A 16769-nucleotide genomic window follows, 5' to 3' on the forward strand; every position below is an offset into this window, starting at 1 on the left:
GCAGCGCCTAGTACTGCTGTTATTAGGCAGAAATAGGTATCGCGGTGGTGCCGCCGGAGTCGAACCACAAAGGGCCTTCATGATTATAGACATCCAGGGGCGGCAGTTGCTTACATACACGATTGAATCTTCGTTTCTAAATTAAAAAATACGACACGGGCAAAACCCCAGATACGACTAATATCTTCTCGTATCTGGGGTCATGTTTTTGGCCCAGAGCACATATGTATATAAGATATAATATATATTAAGGTGACATCATGCGTCAGGAGTTAAATAAATAATGATTAAAAATGATTTAATAATGTTGAATGATCATAATCCAGCATAGAGAATAAGGAACAATATTAAATAGTCTAGAAAACTTCTGTTTTAAAGCGTCTTTACCTATAAAAAAGACGTTTTCTAGACTAAAACCCTTCAAATTCAAATTTAAATTCTTTATTTGCTACAACACAGTTATTACACAGATATTATGTACATACTACAGTCCAGTGTGTTCTACCTGTATGAGGTTTGCAAAAATTCAACAAAATTATATAAAACATAAATTAATATTTGTTACTAATTTGTTATAATTCATATAATACCTGTATGGGATTAGTCGATTAATAATAATAATTATATAAGCATCAAGTCAATAACAAAATAAATAATCACATTTCAAGAAAATAATAATAATAATACCAAATAGTTAAATACAATACACGAGGATCTGTAACGTAGGTGCCATGGGCATTTTTTTGTATATAATATAGGAGTAACAGACGAGCGTTTCCACCTGATGGTAAGGGGCTACTGCCGCCCGTGGACATCCCCCCAGATAAGATTAGATATTCCTACCTGAGGTCGGCCACAGATGCGCCACCCCTGAGGACTAAGTTGGAACGCTTTGGAAAAGTATGTCTCCCGTACCACACCCTTCAAACTAGAACACAGCAGCGTTTGACACTATATGTATATAAAGACGAGTACCAAACCCGGAACCTTTGGGCGTCAAATCGGTGTAGTGACGTCTCCATCACCCGCTCGTTTCGACGAACAAAGCTACCGATTATTATAATAAATATAGTTCAAAAAACTAAAAAACACGCTTTTATGATAACATCAACTAAAAAGTAGAAAATAATTTTAAATCTAGGAATCAATTAAGGAACAGTAAATTGTATAATTGTAAAAAAAGCGTGGAGTGCTCCACTTATCAATTTTCGAAAAGCACCCATAAGGCGCTTTCTCTCGCCTCGAAAATCGTTAATCCTGAAGATATTGATAAGGACAATGGTACAAAATTATTAAAATCGTGTATTGTCGTCGGTTTTTGATAATTCTTCAAAATTTTGAATTAAACTGAACGTTCAAAGTGGATAGAAATCGGGCTCAAAGATTCCGTTACTGTTACGTACATACATACAAACGTACAACCCAAGCTAATAAAAGCGTGTTAAAAACAAGAAAATCGGTTTAAAAATAAATCTATTTCAAAAATGTTGTCCTCTCACAATTTACACAAAACGATCCACGCCTCTTATTTTAAAATCCATCAGTACCCTTACCATGACTTTTCAAAACATCCCACAATTTTACGTTACGTTTACTCAATCGATTATTCTGTTCCGTTTGCTTAGTACACTGAGTAAATGTAACAATAAGTAAGTGCTCAAGTCTTTTTGTCTACCTCACATGTTCGCAAAAAAAGAGAGACAAAACATAAAGCCACATTTTGTCAATTTAGACATTTAATGTTACGTTACTGACACTATAGTTCTGATACAATCCGCTAGGGCGCTGATTGGAAATTGTATGGGGAAATACGTAAAGAAATACCAAAACAATCTTATTTGTCAAAACGTAAAAACCCATGGTAAGAGTACAGGTCGTTTGTGCTGTCGTCAAAGAATGAAACATACAAACACAGTTACATACGCTCGAAAGACATTACCTCCGAAGTCGGATAAATATGTACCATTAAATAAAAATTTACGCAGTTAAAGCGGTAACTATTTATTAATCTGTGGTTAAAGCAACTACTTAGGTACTGCTAATTTCACAATGACTTGGACTGCAGAATGACTTGGACCATCTTGTCCTGTATTGTGAGAATAATGGTATGCGCTTGAATACAAATAAATGTTACGTTGTGCAGTTTTCTAGGAAAAAATACCCACTTCCCAGATCATATTTCATAAATGGTGCGTTATTAGAGGATACAGACCATATATGCGATTTCGAAGTGACCCTCGGTAGCAAAATGAGGTTCAACATTCACGTTGATAACATCGTTAGAAAAGGGTTCCAAACGTTAGGTTTTTTATTGCGTAATACCAGAGAGTTCAAAAAACCTAGCACTAAAATTGCCATCTTCTCTGCACTTGTGCGTTCGGGTCTTGAATACTGTAGCGTCGTGTGGAACCCGCACTATGACAAATATATTAAGCGCTTAGAAAGTGTGAAAAAGAGATTTCTATGCTATTTAACGTTCAGCTGTAAACTAACAACATACTACATACATAACTAACAAAAAACTGACAAGTTATTATGAACGATTGCATCATTTTCATCTTGATTCCCTTTCCTGTCGTAGAGAATACCTGGACATCATGTTTTCGTTTAAACTAATAAATGGTCAAATTGATAGTGAATATCTGTTATCAAAGCTATATATAGCTGTACCAAAGAGATTGCCCAGACCATTGAAATATTTACAAAAAAAGCACGGTCAAACTTAGGGCATCACTCTCCTGTAAATAGAATTTCCAAAAATTACAAAGCTATTCACAATGCGTGTGTTAAAATCGATATTGATGTAAACAATAGAGATAGTGCCAGATCAGGAATGCCTCTAACAGTACACCAAGTAGACGTCTTCTTTAACAGTTTAACTTTTTTCTAAAAAAAAAAATTCTGGAAAACACTCAGAACTCGTTTCTATTTTTCAATCAATCTAATGTTATCGGACTATTTATCTGTTAATTAACTATCTGTTAATTTATATTTTTAACTGGTTAACGATTTCTAAATTTTATGATTCCTTATTATGATGATTTTTTATTAATTATTGTTAATATTATATGATAATTCATTTGTATTTTTTATTATTTAAATATTTTTTTTTAATTATCAATTCTTTTATATCTTTGTATAAGTATATTAATATTAACTAATAACTGTTTGAATTGTCGGCTCACATATTTCTGGACATTTTATTTATATAAAATTGTATAAATTGTAAAATGTAATTTAATTTAATCCTTATTTTGCTTTTTGTTATATTTGTGTTTTTCTTGGTTGCCTTTAACATTATAATGTAATTAAAATTAAATTGATATAATTTATTTTTAATGTTAATAATATTTCTTTTTTGTATTCAAAATGTATTGTTATTCCTTATAGTGTTGAGAATTGTAGTTTGTGCCCATATTTGAGTTGACACTCACCAAAATTGTATTGTATAGCTACGCCTAATAAAATGTATTAGTGTTTACTTCGTCGGCACAACAATAAATAAATAAAACTAAAATAACTGACTTAGCGCTGATCGGGATTGCACAACTTTTACAGTTTAAGTAATTTGACTCTTATGATGACATTGATTACAGGAATGTCCAATAACATAGTATAGGTATTAAACGCTATACTAAAACACTCAATGCGCATATAATACAACGATTTCTGGACAAACAGGCATTGTACGAGTAACTTTAAAATAGACCACTAATTATATTACTAATGCACTTCCTGTCGATAAAATTTATTTTGTAATTAAAATTGTAACTGTATGGATAATGGGGGTTTCCAGAAGAACTAATTATAGAGCTCTATTTTTTCCTGTTAGGTACATTACCTTATCAAACTGCAAAGTTTGATAAGGTAATGTAGCTTTTGAAAATAAAATAATGCTCAATATAAATGATCAATAATTTTATAAATTATAAAAATAGAAAAAAGTAACAAAAAATACCACCGACTTCCATGACACTACAAAGTAAAAAAAAAATCATATAAATATTGGTTTAGTACATAGTTCTGAACTCGGCGCTTAATATATTTCGTAGGATAACGATGTAAACAGCGTGTCCAATACGAGCGCCGACGAATAGATAACCTCTTTTCCTTTGGAAGTAGTGTATTGTATTGTAAATTGTACAATTGTATGTCTACGTAGGTTCGTTATCGTCGAATATTTATTGTCTCACTGTTGGGCACGGATCTCAAACAGGAGGGGTGAATGCCACGCTGGCCAAGTGCGAATTAGTATAAACTTCTTATGAACGAGTTCTTTTCTTTATTTCGTATTTCGAAAATTAGTTCTGTAATGTATTTCACCACACTACTCCGATAAGGATAGGTGAAAAGGTTAAAGTCGAATGACTCTTGACGTAAGTTTATCAAAATCCAACTATCCAGATATAGTAATAGAATTAGCAATCGAAAACAATATTAGGGAATTACCCCTGAGTATTACAGTGATATGAATTTGCTGCATGATAGTATACTTATACTAGAAATATATTAATATCAGAGCTCTATATTATGGACAAAATCGTTCACTTCTAATTTGTTGCTACCTCTCCGCGCACCCCGCACGAACCTCAAGTCAGATTTGCCTAAGTACGGATAGCAGCCATCACGTACGACTTAACCTTTTTTTTTTTTTGTTGATGAGGGGAAAACCTTCAAAAGGTACTTAGCGGTACGGGGTTATGTGGGATACTTACCGCACTAAAACTCCCCCGGTGACCGTTCTCGACGCTGTAATGAGGACTGCGGGAACATATCAGGCTCCACCCAAGTGAGCATAAAGCTCGCCACACCGTCTCGTGTGCACGACGGTATGTGTGGTCGTATACCGCCGTCCATCCCGGGGTCTCTGGCCGGGCGGCCGGCCGAGCTCCCTCTCTTGCCGTCTTGTAACCCTCGAATCCCCCTTTAGTCGCCTCTTACGACAGGCAGGGGAAACCATAGCAACCTGACTTCAAACCAACCTCCCCAAGTAATAATAGGAGCTATTGAAACGCATCTTTGGCCCACCTCAGGTAGGAATCTTATATTTCCTGGCGTTGATTACAGATGTCTATGAGCGGCAGTAGCCACTTAATATTAGGTGAACGCACTGAAGGTCCGTTTGCTTTCCTTATGTTATAAAAAAAAACATAAAAATGTATTGCCATAGAACCTTACGGGTTTTCCATAAAATTGCTTTTTTCTGATTAAATGTGAATTAAAGCTTGTTGGTAATCATTGGACAAGTGTAACCACCGTACCACCAACATTTTCAAATTTTGTTTTATTTTTAGCATTTGTTATTATAATGCCACTGAAATATATATATTGTGAAAATTTGGATCGTCTACAATTACATATTACGGTTCAATAGACAAAACTAAAAATGTCGAGAAATAGCGGTTTCTTGTATGGCAACCCCTATTTATTTTCAACTTTTTTAATTTAGTATGTGTTGTTATAGCGGCCACCGTTATACAGCTTCTGTCAAATTTCAAGTGTCTATCTATTACCGTTCCAGATATAGCCCTTTACACCCGAGATGATATGAGCGTGAGTTTCACTTTAAAAAAATTCCCACGCGATAGCTTCTTATTTTTCGAAACGCAACCGATGCCGATCGATCGTGAGGAGAGTATCGCACGTGCTACCGGCTAAGTGAGCGGGGTGCAGGCGGTCAGTTGTGCTAGGGACTCGTCCAAAGATGGCAGATTGTTTCGACCCGCGCACTGTCACAGGTATGTAATTATTTTTGGTATTAAAGTTTAGTATCTGTTATTAATTATTGCTTATTTAAAAGTTAAAAGAACACTTAATACGTGGACTTTATTAGTTTATTCGATTAACTTGCAATTTAGATACAATTAAGTTGCAAATTTCAACTGTTACGATCGTGTGCCTTCGGTTGTTGGTGCAGAATAACGTTTGATGAAAATGCTTTTATTGCTATTACCAGTTATGTGTATTTTTCGTCAATAACAATTTTGTTTGTTTAAATTTTAGGGGTACATTTAAATGACGATCAGATTTTGCTCGTGCGGGGTGAGGAGAATTATATCGGACATTGAAGATCTTCATGAAAGTGAAGAGCTTCAACCAAATAGATTAGAAGAGTTTCAATTTAAAGAATTGTGCCCTGAAACAGATCCAGAAGCACATGCAGACCCTCAAATAGAAACTGACCTAGAATTGGATCTGGAACTTGAGCCTGAACCTCAACCATCTACTTCAAAATCATCCCTAGAAATTTCTCGCCGCCGAGCATCTTCAAGTCCAACACATCGAAAAATAGCTTGGAAAAGAATACGTTTTCTGTCTTGAAAAGGTATATACATCCCTAGCAACATCTCCAGTAAAGTTTCCAAAGAAATATTCATCTTAATATTTGAATTGTGAGGCTCTTGATATGTAACCAGATGTACAAATTTATATTATCTAAGAAGAACCGGTCGAAAACTTAATTTAATTGCAATAGATATGGCTAAAGTTTTCTCCATCTGCATTATCATTGGATGTATTCCCTAGCCAAGAATACCTACGCCTTGGAGACCTGGATTGAAGACGGAGGCAATAACAGAAGACAGAAGAATGTTGATTTTCATAGAATTACGTAGTTTAGGTTACATTGCCAAGACAGATTTTTTATAAAGACTAATGAAAATAAAGACAGTGATGTTAAAGATCTCCAAATTGTTTTAATTTTCTAATATTTTTTGATAAAAAACTATTTTTTTTTGCAATTTTCACGATCGTGAGTGTGACAGTTCCCACCGGAGACTCACGATCGTGCGGGTCGATTTCTGGATTAAGTATAAACTCTGGATTTTTTTTTTGTATTTTTTGTGGATCCCTTAAGCTATATAAAAAGCCGTAATAAACGTTTTGAAACGGAAATTGCGAAAAATCTTCGGGTGTAAAGGGATAGAGCCCTGAGACAGACGGCCAGACGGACAGACAGATAGACAGATAGTGAAGTCTTAGTAATAGGGTTACGTTTCTACACTTTGGGTACGGATTTACGGAACCCTAAAAATGTATGCTAATTAAAAATGATAGAAAAATAAAACACGGCACGGCAATTTTAGATCGTTTATATTATTTATAATTGTCTTTTTTCTTTTTTCTTAACACCTGAGTGTATATAATGTAAATTAGAAATAATTAGTTGTAAATGTTAGTGAAAAAATTAAAAGTGACACTTAGATAGCAATTAATTGCATAATGCAATAAAAATGTAGATAGAGAACACAAGATAAACTTGAAACTAAAATTAAAACGAAGATAAAAATTTTGTGGTAGATGTTTGTCGACTATTATTATTACTGAAGTAGAGACTATATCGTTAGCCAATCATCATTAAGCTGGTTTATGGGTTAATGCATTTCTAGAAGGGCTGTGGGCCGACTGCTCCTATCAGCATCAAACGGTAGAATTGTGTAATAGGATTTTTGAATTTCTAAGGGAGTGCAGCTGCGTCCCTCTTTTGGTGACACCCTTGGTGGTACTGATCAGGAAACCCTTACGTACAATTGTATTTCCATAACAAAATGCATCTCATTACTCTGCTTTCCTTAAGTTGATAAAAGTATTCTGTTTATTTAAGTTGAGATAATTTAAGTGTGCCACTGTCATTATTATCATCATAATATTGAGTGTGTTCTCAATTATAGGAAAAAAATACTTTGGTTTATCTGAAATAACAAAATGTTTATTTAGAATCTTTTCAAGTTAAAGGTGGTAGAACCCTTTGTTATACACTCTTTGAACACCTATTTCTACCTACTAATAGCAGCGTTAGGCGCTGCTGTGTTCCGGTTTGAAGGGTGTCGTAAGGGAGACAGACTTTTCCGAGGCGTTCCAGCTCAGTCCTCAGGGGTAACGGCGCATCTGTGTACGACCTCATGTAGGAATATCTAATCTTATCTGGGGTTGATTACAGATGTTCAAGGGCAGCAGTAGCCACTTACCATCACGTGGACTGTATGCTTGTCTGCTACTCCTATATTATAAAAAAAAGAAGTGTACATGATTTCAAATTTAATTTCGTTTTGTAAAGTTGAAGGTATCAGAGTTCTCTTGCACAGTCTTGAGTTCGAACTCCTTTTGTTAAGTATGAAAGCCTGACTTTGAGTTAAAATAGAATGGTGTAGGGATGGCGATCTGAGATCGATTAATCGAAGAAAAGATAGTTTTGGTCAAAGAGAATCGATGATTTTAATCGATCTCCAGTAATGGATCGATGTAGTGAATCTTTCATCCTAGAAAATCGAAAGTCGATAGTTATAGAAATTTTGTGCTGGCGGATATTCCAGTGCTTGTTTGGTTTGATGACCTTTTTTGTTTTTTTGAGAATCGATTCATTCGGCCTCGATTTTTTTGTGAACATTTTGGATCGATTCAAGAATCGACCGTTTTCAGAAAGAATCGCCATCCCTAGAACGGTATCATTGGTGTCAAGGGCAACAATAAGATATACAACTTACGCGTCTACGAAATGTTCTTGTTATGGTACCAAGAGGATTTTCGGCTTCACAGCGCCATGTCCCTGGTTCAATCTCTTTTATTTCTAATTCATATGCCTTAGAACTTTTTGGCAATTTAGTCTCATTATGCCACCACGTTATCTGAAACAAATGTAGGAAAAATGATTATTTGAATAGACTACACAAACAATCTTATTTTTTACTTAATCCTTTTACTTAATCTCTCCTGTATAAACATCAACAACCTGTAAATGAAGTACAGTAATACTTTATGCACAAGCAAAAATATTATTTCAAGGATTTATTATTTTATTTATTTATTTTTCTTTAAGGATTTTCGTAACTGCTTCATCGAAACCATTATGGGATAGATAATTGTTTATGGTCACCCAAAGATTATGAGGTTTTATGAAACCATTCTTTCTCACTTTGCAATGTGCAATGCAAGCAAATGTTGGCCTTGGGTTTGATAAGAGGTGACATTCGTATAGAATACATGTAATCTCGCTTAAACAAACCAGATTCGACATTTTTAGAACTTAACTTGAAAAAAGTCAGGCGTCTTATTAACTACATAGTGATTGAACAATTAAAAATCCGAGACATACCTTTGGTGTCGGGTTTCCCGTGACGGAGCAATCCAAAGAATTCTTCAAGCCTCGGATTAAAAACACCTTTTCGCTGTCAATATCGTTCACGAATCTGGGCTTAGTACCAACTACTAAGTTCACGTGATAAGACTCCGAGCCCCAGTCGAAGTCTACGCGGCAACTATATATTCCATTATCTTTTTCGGAAGCATTTCGCAGTATAAACACATCCCTAAATGGAATAATCTTTGCATTCTGAAATAATTTAACCAATCATGTTTAGTATAACGAAGAAGGTATCAAATTCGGATCGTATTATTTAGTTGAAATTCCGAAATTGGTTATGTTCCATTTTTTTTATAACTATTTCAAGTATCAAAGTTACAGTAATGAAACATTTTATAACTTTGTAATATTTCTGTTTAACTGCGGCGTTTGTCTTGTAGAAGAAGCAGTCGAGCTGCCGTGCTCTGGGATCGGTGAAGACATACGAGATATATAACGTGAGTCATCCTGACTTAGCCTTGTCTTCAGAAGTTCTAACATCTCTGATCAGATTTAAGTAGGGCTATTGTTTTATTTAGACTTAGCTTCAGAACTTTCTAGCAAAAAATAACATTTAATACGACTAACGACATAAAGAAAATACTAAAATAACCGACCGTGAACCAACGAACGTTTTCAAAGCTTGAGTGTGGCAGTTTGCAATTAATTTCGTTACTGGTTTCCTTTTCTAAATAAAGTGTGTCCTTAGGTTCGTTTGGAATTGGATATTCTGTAATATAAAAAGACTTTTGTAACATAAGTTTTCTTATTTACATACATGATTGAACTGAAAGATAACACGAACTTCGTCCTCGATATATATGTTACAGCCGAAGTAATAAATCCGGATATTATACATAATATCTAGCCATTATGTGTAATATCTACTCAATTTGGTCAAAATACAAGGTCAATAACAAGGAATTAATCACATTAACCAGTCATTATATAGAAAATCTTCAAAGGCTTGGGTAAAGTAATGAAACAAGTATAGGTAAAGACTATAAGTTTCTTTTAAATTTCCTTAAGCATAATTATATTTTTTGTAATTTTATAATGATTCACGTGTTCAAAAAAGAGACGTGTCAAGTTGGTTTATGCCCAGTATCTGTAAACGATGTACGTAAATCAGCTATACAGTGGATTATTAAAAAGATATGCTTAAATAATAAAAATACATGCCTTACTATTACCTCTGATGGCTTATTTATATTTACGCTCGCTTAGTTTTATGTTTTCTATTATGTTCCAACCTAACCAATCCTAACGAATTTCGTATAGGCTTGGTAATTAATTAGGCTAGTAGGAACATAAAAGAAAAAGAAAACTAAGATATCAGGGCGCGGCAGCGCCCAGCGAACAGTACTAATTATTAATCTGTGCTACGAAAGCGTTAAGTCAGACCTAAACTATAATATGATTCATAGTTACTGTAATACAACAACCAAGATGACGTTGATACAAAAGAATACATCATTTTTTTTAAATTAATCTTAAGATTTACCGTACTCCGGGCTTATACAACAACATATTTATTACTTCGACTAACTTTACCATGCTAATATATATATATATATATATATATGACAGTCAGATAAAGTGATTAATTTACTGACATTGACATTGTCTGGACAAATTAATTATTATACATAATAACCAGTAATTATGTATATTAGCTAATTGATCACCTTCACTGTAACATATGATCTTCATATGGTATTGCTCGTACTATTTTTGAATACAAACAAGTGAGCCCTTAAATCAAACGACACTTCATATAAGTCGTTTGGGCTGTATGGCGTGTCAAAGAATAAAATGTACCTACATACAGACGCGCTCGATAAACATTTCCCTCCTGTCGCAGTCGGGTAAACACCACATCCAGAGCTCCTAGAATACGATTTCCATACTTACTTGAAACATTCACAGTGAACACTTGAGTGACGCTGGTAATGTTATTCGTTGCTGTGCATGCGTACTTCCCAGTTGAAGACAAATCAGGATATATACGTTTCAATGTATTGTCAGTTTCCTGTTCGTAGGTCTCATAATCTGTAAAAAGTTGCCAACTTGCCACTTACTATTATTTTTTTGTACTATTATTAATGCGGCAAATTAAAGCTCAATGTTAGAAACCATCACAAAGGGAAATGTGTTTCGCCCTATTGTTTAAACTGTTTAAACACGTGAAAACATACAATAAAGAACATATGCATTGCATTGCGTTTGAAAGGATTATCATTATAGGTATACTGTATAGCAAAGATAGAAAACTATACAAGCATACAATATATGAATGTCAAACACGATAAATAATTACCTATTTCCACAGGTATTCCATCTTTCGTCCAAGTAACTGTAGGTTTAGGATATCCTTTCACCTTGCATGGAATTCTTAAGATCATATCATATTCAACGATATTGAATTCCATTTTGTCCGTATTTTCAATTACAACCGGGTCTAGAAAATGATAACTTGTAAAGAGTACTCAATAATTAATATAGATTGTAAGGCCAAGATATTCATTTAAAATTGATGTTGAGAAAAGAATAGATTGCCATTAATTGTAGCTACATAATTGAAATAGTTTATGACTATAATTAATAATTACCGTGAACGTCTACTTTGACACTTTTGGAATCACTTCCTAATTCATTGTTCGCTTCACATGTATAATTGCCAATGTCATTCAAACCAGCTACGAACCTGAAAAAATAAAAAATAAAATCAATAAAAATAATTTCAATTTTAAGAATGTCAATTTTAATGTCAATTTTTAATGTCAATTTTAAGAATTAAGATAATATACATATAGAAGTACCCAATGACACGTAATTTGCTGACCGAATGGGCATGGTATAGGTAATTTGAATGAATTGTATAAAATATAATTACAGACAGTATGTATTCTGACCTGATTGAGTTCTTCTTATAGATGTTATAATTTTCATTTTGACCAATAGCTCTGCCGTCTTTAAACCATTTCACAATCGGAACTGGTTCACCGGTAATTTTGCAAATAAGTATTACTTCATCACCAGTCTTCGCCAGTTTTGGTTGTTCAAGGATAACAGTTGGTGAATCTGAACATAATTAATTAAACGTAATTGTATTTCTATTAATAGTTAGTATTCCATCACGTAATATTCTAATAGATCGTCTCATTGTAATACACCTGTTACATTATGAACATCTATGGTATTTTCCATAACTCAGGAGTAGTGGACGAGCATGCGTTCACACTGATAAGTGGGTAACTGACTTCTGTCGCATATGGACATTTGCAATCAACCCCTAACAAGACCAGATTTCCATCTGAGGTCAGCCACAGATGCGCCGCTGCACCTGAGTACTAAGCTGAAATACCTCGAACGTAGACATGTTTCCATACATGATACAAACCAAAACATAGCAGCGCTTAACGTTGTTGTAATTGGGCAGAAAAAGTGTACCTTCGGAGTTGAACCATAAAGGTGCTCTAAAGAGCACACTTCATACCAGGATAGGATATAAATGATACGAGTATACCAGCACGTTACGAAAATATAAGTAATTAAAAATACGTACATTGTACGTTCAGTGTAATTTCATGGGAATCTGTTCCAACCACGTTATTTGCTTGACATTTATAAACACCGGCGTCATTCAATCCAACCGAATCGATGTGGATTTCCTGATCTGTCACGGAGAGCCTTTTAAATATATGAGAGCCACGTCTCTTTAATTCCCAAGTCATGTTTGGTGTCGGTAATAGACCTCTGGTTCTAAGGAGCCAACAAAAAATAAATGAACGTTTAACATTGATATAATATGAATTTTGTATCAAATCATTGAAATAATAACAAAAGTACCTGCATGATATGACCGTTTTCGATCCTTTTGTCACCGTAATGTTTTCCTTGTTTTTAACAATTTTCGGATAATCTGCAACAACACCGTACAGGTATGAAATATGGAGAGATCTCCTTGTTGAATAAACTAGAAAATCGCAACGTCACTACCTTCTATAAAAAATAAGCTATATAATACATGTTGATTTTTTATGTCATACGTACATAACACGTTTAATTTGATTTCATGGAAATCTCGTCCGGCTATATTGTTTGCTTCACATTTGTAAACACCGGATGTGTCTAAACCGACACGATCTATATGGATCTCCTGCTTTGTTTCACGCAGTCTTTCATAACGATTTGAGCCTTGTCTCTTGAATTCCCAAGTAATCGTTGGTGAGGGCAATCCATTTACGATTCTAGAAATGGAACATTAATTTAAAATCACATTTTAATTTCATGATTATTGTTCTTAGTGTTTAAATAATATCATACCTGCATGACATAACGGCCGTGGATCCTTCTTTTACCTCAATATTAGATTTAGATTTATCAATTTTGGGGGAATCTGTAAAGGCAAATGTCAAGTTTTCGCATGAAAATTATATTTTATTGTTACAATTGTATAAATTTAAATCAGGAAATAAAATAGTATCTTGTCTAAGCAATACACAGAGATATTTATATTCCAGTAGAATCTCACGTATTTATATACATATTAAATTTATCCACACACAGTAGGTAGTACACCAAACAAATGTTCATAGTACTCGATCTATCGCAATGGAATGGATAATTCTACCAGCTTGGAGAACTACGTCGTCGTCGTCAACTCATTACTGACCCAAAGCTGAGGACGGATCAGCTCACAAATTGACAAATATATATGAAAGTTTTCACAATTACCATAAACGACTATTGTAGTGGTTTTTGATTCTCTGCCGTGATTGTTGGTTGCCACACAAGTATAACTTCCGCTGTCTTTTAAATCAGCTACAAACCTTTAAACATACAAGAATTTAGATTTCGAGTTAGTTTTATTTACAATATTGTTAAATCACTGTAGGTTGCTGCGCGTAGGTATAGTGTAAAATCCACTTTGACTAGAGAAATTAAAAATGCTGAAACAGTAGGTAGTGCATGAATATATATATTGCAAGACTTAGTTGATTGTTTATTCCTGCGTGAAATGATAACGCTCAAGACGTTAACAATAAGCCGTATTGGGAATGAGCTATACACAATTATCTACATTATTTAACAAAATGTGGATTAAGATAACTTCTGACCTCAATGAGTTGCTCTTATCAATGACGTATTTTTCATGTGAAGCAATAGATTTGCCATCTCTGAGCCACTCCACTTTCGGTGCTGGTTCTCCGGAAGTTCTGCAATACAGTATGACTTCATCGCCAGTTTTTGTCATTTTTGGTGCTTGGATAATAACATAAGCCGGTGAATCTGAGAATATTGTGAACAGAACGTAATTAAACTCCTATAGTTATTCTAAGTAAGTATAATGTATGCTGTTTCGCACGCTTCAGTAATGTAGCGTTTATTTTTGAGTAGGTACTTTTGAAAGCTTCCTAATCAATCTGATTCCAATGGATATTAGAAATATAGGAAATTTTAATATAAACAACATAACACTTAATTGAATGAAATCAACTTAGGTCATTTATGGGATCTTATAGGATCATAGTCAGGCTGGAATGAGCATTTTAGAACAAGTTCACAAAGCTACCAGTACTATGTCTAACATATATATGAATATATACGCACATTGTACGTTCAGTGTAATTTCATGGGAATCTGTTCCAACCACGCTATTTGCTTGACATTTATAAACACCGGCGTCCTTCAATTCAACCGAATCGATGTGGATTTCCTGATCTGTCACGGAGAGCCTTTCAAATATATGAGAGCCACGTCTCTTTAATTCCCAAGTCATGTTTGGTGTCGGTAATAGACTTCTGGTTCTAAGGACCCAAAAAATAAATAAAACAATATTGATACAATATTAATCTTGAATGAACTCATTGAAATAACAAGAAAAGTACCTGCATGATATGACCGTTTTCGATCCTTTTGTCACCGTAACGCTTTCCTTGTTTTTATCGATTTTCGGATAATCTGCAAAAACACCTTACAGGTATGAAATATGGAGAGATCTCTTTGTTGAATAAACTAGAAAACCGCAACGTCACTACCTCATATTAAAATAAGCTATATGATACATGTTGATTTTTTATGTCATACGTACATAACACGTTTAATTTGATTTCATGGAAATCTCGTCCGGCTATATTGTTTGCTTCACATTTGTAAACGCCGGATGTGTCCAAATCGACACGATCTATATGGATCTCCTGCTTTGTTTCACGCAGTCTTTCATAACGACTTGAGCCTGGTCTCTTGAATTCCCAAGTAATCGTTGGTGAGGGTAATCCATTTACGATTCTAGAAATGGAACATTAATTTAAAAACACATTTTAATTTCATCATTATTGTTCTTAGTATTTAAATAATATCATACCTGCATGACATAACGGCCGTGGATCCTTCTTTTACCTCAATCTTAGATTTAGATTTATCAATTTTGGGAGAATCTGTAAAGGCAAATGTCAAGTTTTCGCATGACAATTATATTTTATCGTTACAATTGTATAAATTTAAATCTGGTAATAAAATAGTGTCTTGTCTAAGCAATACACAGAGATATTTATATTCCAGTAGATTCTCACGTATTTATATACACATTAAATTTATCCACACACAGTAGGTACACCAAACAAATGTTCATGGTACTCGATCTATCGCAATGCAATGGATAATTCTACCAGCCGCTTGGAGAACTACGTCGTCGTCGTCAACTCATTACTGACCCATAGCTGAGGACGGATCAGCTCACAAATTGACAAATATATATGAAAGTTTTCACAATTACCATAAACGACTATTGTAGTGGTTTTTGATTCTCTGCCGTGATTGTTGGTTGCCACACAAGTATAATTTCCGCTGTCTTTTAAACCAGCTACGAACCTTTAAACATACAAGAATTTAGATTTCGTTTAGTTTTTTTTACAATATTATTAAATCACTGTAGGTTGCTGTTCGTGGGTATAGTGAAAATCTACTTTGACTAGAGAAATTAGAAATACTGAAACAGTAGGTAGTACATGAATTTATATATTGGAAGACTTAGTTGATTTTTTATTCCTGCGTGAAATGATAACGCTCAAGACGTTAACAATAAGCCGTATTGGGAATGAGCTATACACAATTATCTACATTATTTAACAAAATGTGGATTAAGATAACTTCTGACCTCAATGAGTTGCTCTTATCAATGACGTATTTTTCATGTGAAGCAATAGATTTGCCATCTCTGAGCCACTCCACTTTCGGTGCTGGTTCTCCGGAAGTTCTGCAATACAGTATGATTTCATCGCCAGTTTTCGTCATTTTTGGTGCTTCGATAACAACATCAGTCGGTGAATCTGAGAACAATGTGGGTAGAACGTACTCATAATAAAATGCGTATGCCTAGAGTACCACAACTAAAATGCCTAAATAAAATAATGTATGCTTTGTAGCACACTTCAGTAACCGTATTGCGTAACGTTTATTTTTGAGTAGGTACGTATACAAGCTTCAAATTAAAACTCGTTTCAATGAATATTAGAGATATAGAAAGTTTTGAGCACAGTTGAAAGTAGAAAGATAAACTTCATGATACTTAATTGAACGGAAGCCACTTAAGTAATTCATGTGTTCTGAGGGGTTCCTTAAGGATCATATATAAGTTGTAGTGGGT

At 34.3% G+C, this 16769-nt stretch overlaps 1 protein-coding gene and 1 long non-coding RNA gene across 2 annotated transcripts in view; one reads left to right on the forward strand and one right to left on the reverse strand.

Annotated features, from left to right (window-relative positions):
* Positions 1-5529: 5529 nt before the first annotated feature.
* On the forward strand, positions 5530-6684 carry LOC140754488 (uncharacterized). Its single transcript, XR_012103671.1, has 2 exons — positions 5530-5738; positions 6004-6684. It is a non-coding gene; the product is annotated as an uncharacterized LOC140754488 (long non-coding RNA).
* Positions 6685-7075: 391 nt separating this feature from the next.
* The window catches only part of LOC140754479 (hemicentin-1-like), a 30450-nt gene continuing 20756 nt past the window's right edge, over positions 7076-16769 (reverse strand). Inside the window, exons 43-62 of the mRNA XM_073089500.1 lie at positions 16281-16452; positions 15900-15994; positions 15489-15561; positions 15216-15412; positions 15013-15085; positions 14735-14931; positions 14242-14413; positions 13859-13953; positions 13448-13520; positions 13175-13371; positions 12971-13043; positions 12687-12883; positions 12034-12202; positions 11731-11825; positions 11439-11579; positions 11033-11170; positions 9736-9848; positions 9092-9328; positions 8484-8624; positions 7076-7691 (exon numbers count right to left, since the gene is read on the reverse strand). Coding sequence (XP_072945601.1) covers positions 7665-7691; positions 8484-8624; positions 9092-9328; positions 9736-9848; positions 11033-11170; positions 11439-11579; positions 11731-11825; positions 12034-12202; positions 12687-12883; positions 12971-13043; positions 13175-13371; positions 13448-13520; positions 13859-13953; positions 14242-14413; positions 14735-14931; positions 15013-15085; positions 15216-15412; positions 15489-15561; positions 15900-15994; positions 16281-16452 — 2675 coding nt within the window. The 3' untranslated portion in view covers positions 7076-7664. The remainder of the gene's footprint in view (positions 7692-8483; positions 8625-9091; positions 9329-9735; positions 9849-11032; positions 11171-11438; positions 11580-11730; positions 11826-12033; positions 12203-12686; positions 12884-12970; positions 13044-13174; positions 13372-13447; positions 13521-13858; positions 13954-14241; positions 14414-14734; positions 14932-15012; positions 15086-15215; positions 15413-15488; positions 15562-15899; positions 15995-16280; positions 16453-16769) is intronic.

Source organism: Epargyreus clarus, unplaced genomic scaffold (assembly GCF_041222505.1).
Source record: "Epargyreus clarus isolate Ecla_fem2 unplaced genomic scaffold, WU_Ecla_fem_2.2 ptg000029l, whole genome shotgun sequence".
NCBI lineage: Eukaryota > Metazoa > Arthropoda > Insecta > Lepidoptera > Hesperiidae > Epargyreus > Epargyreus clarus.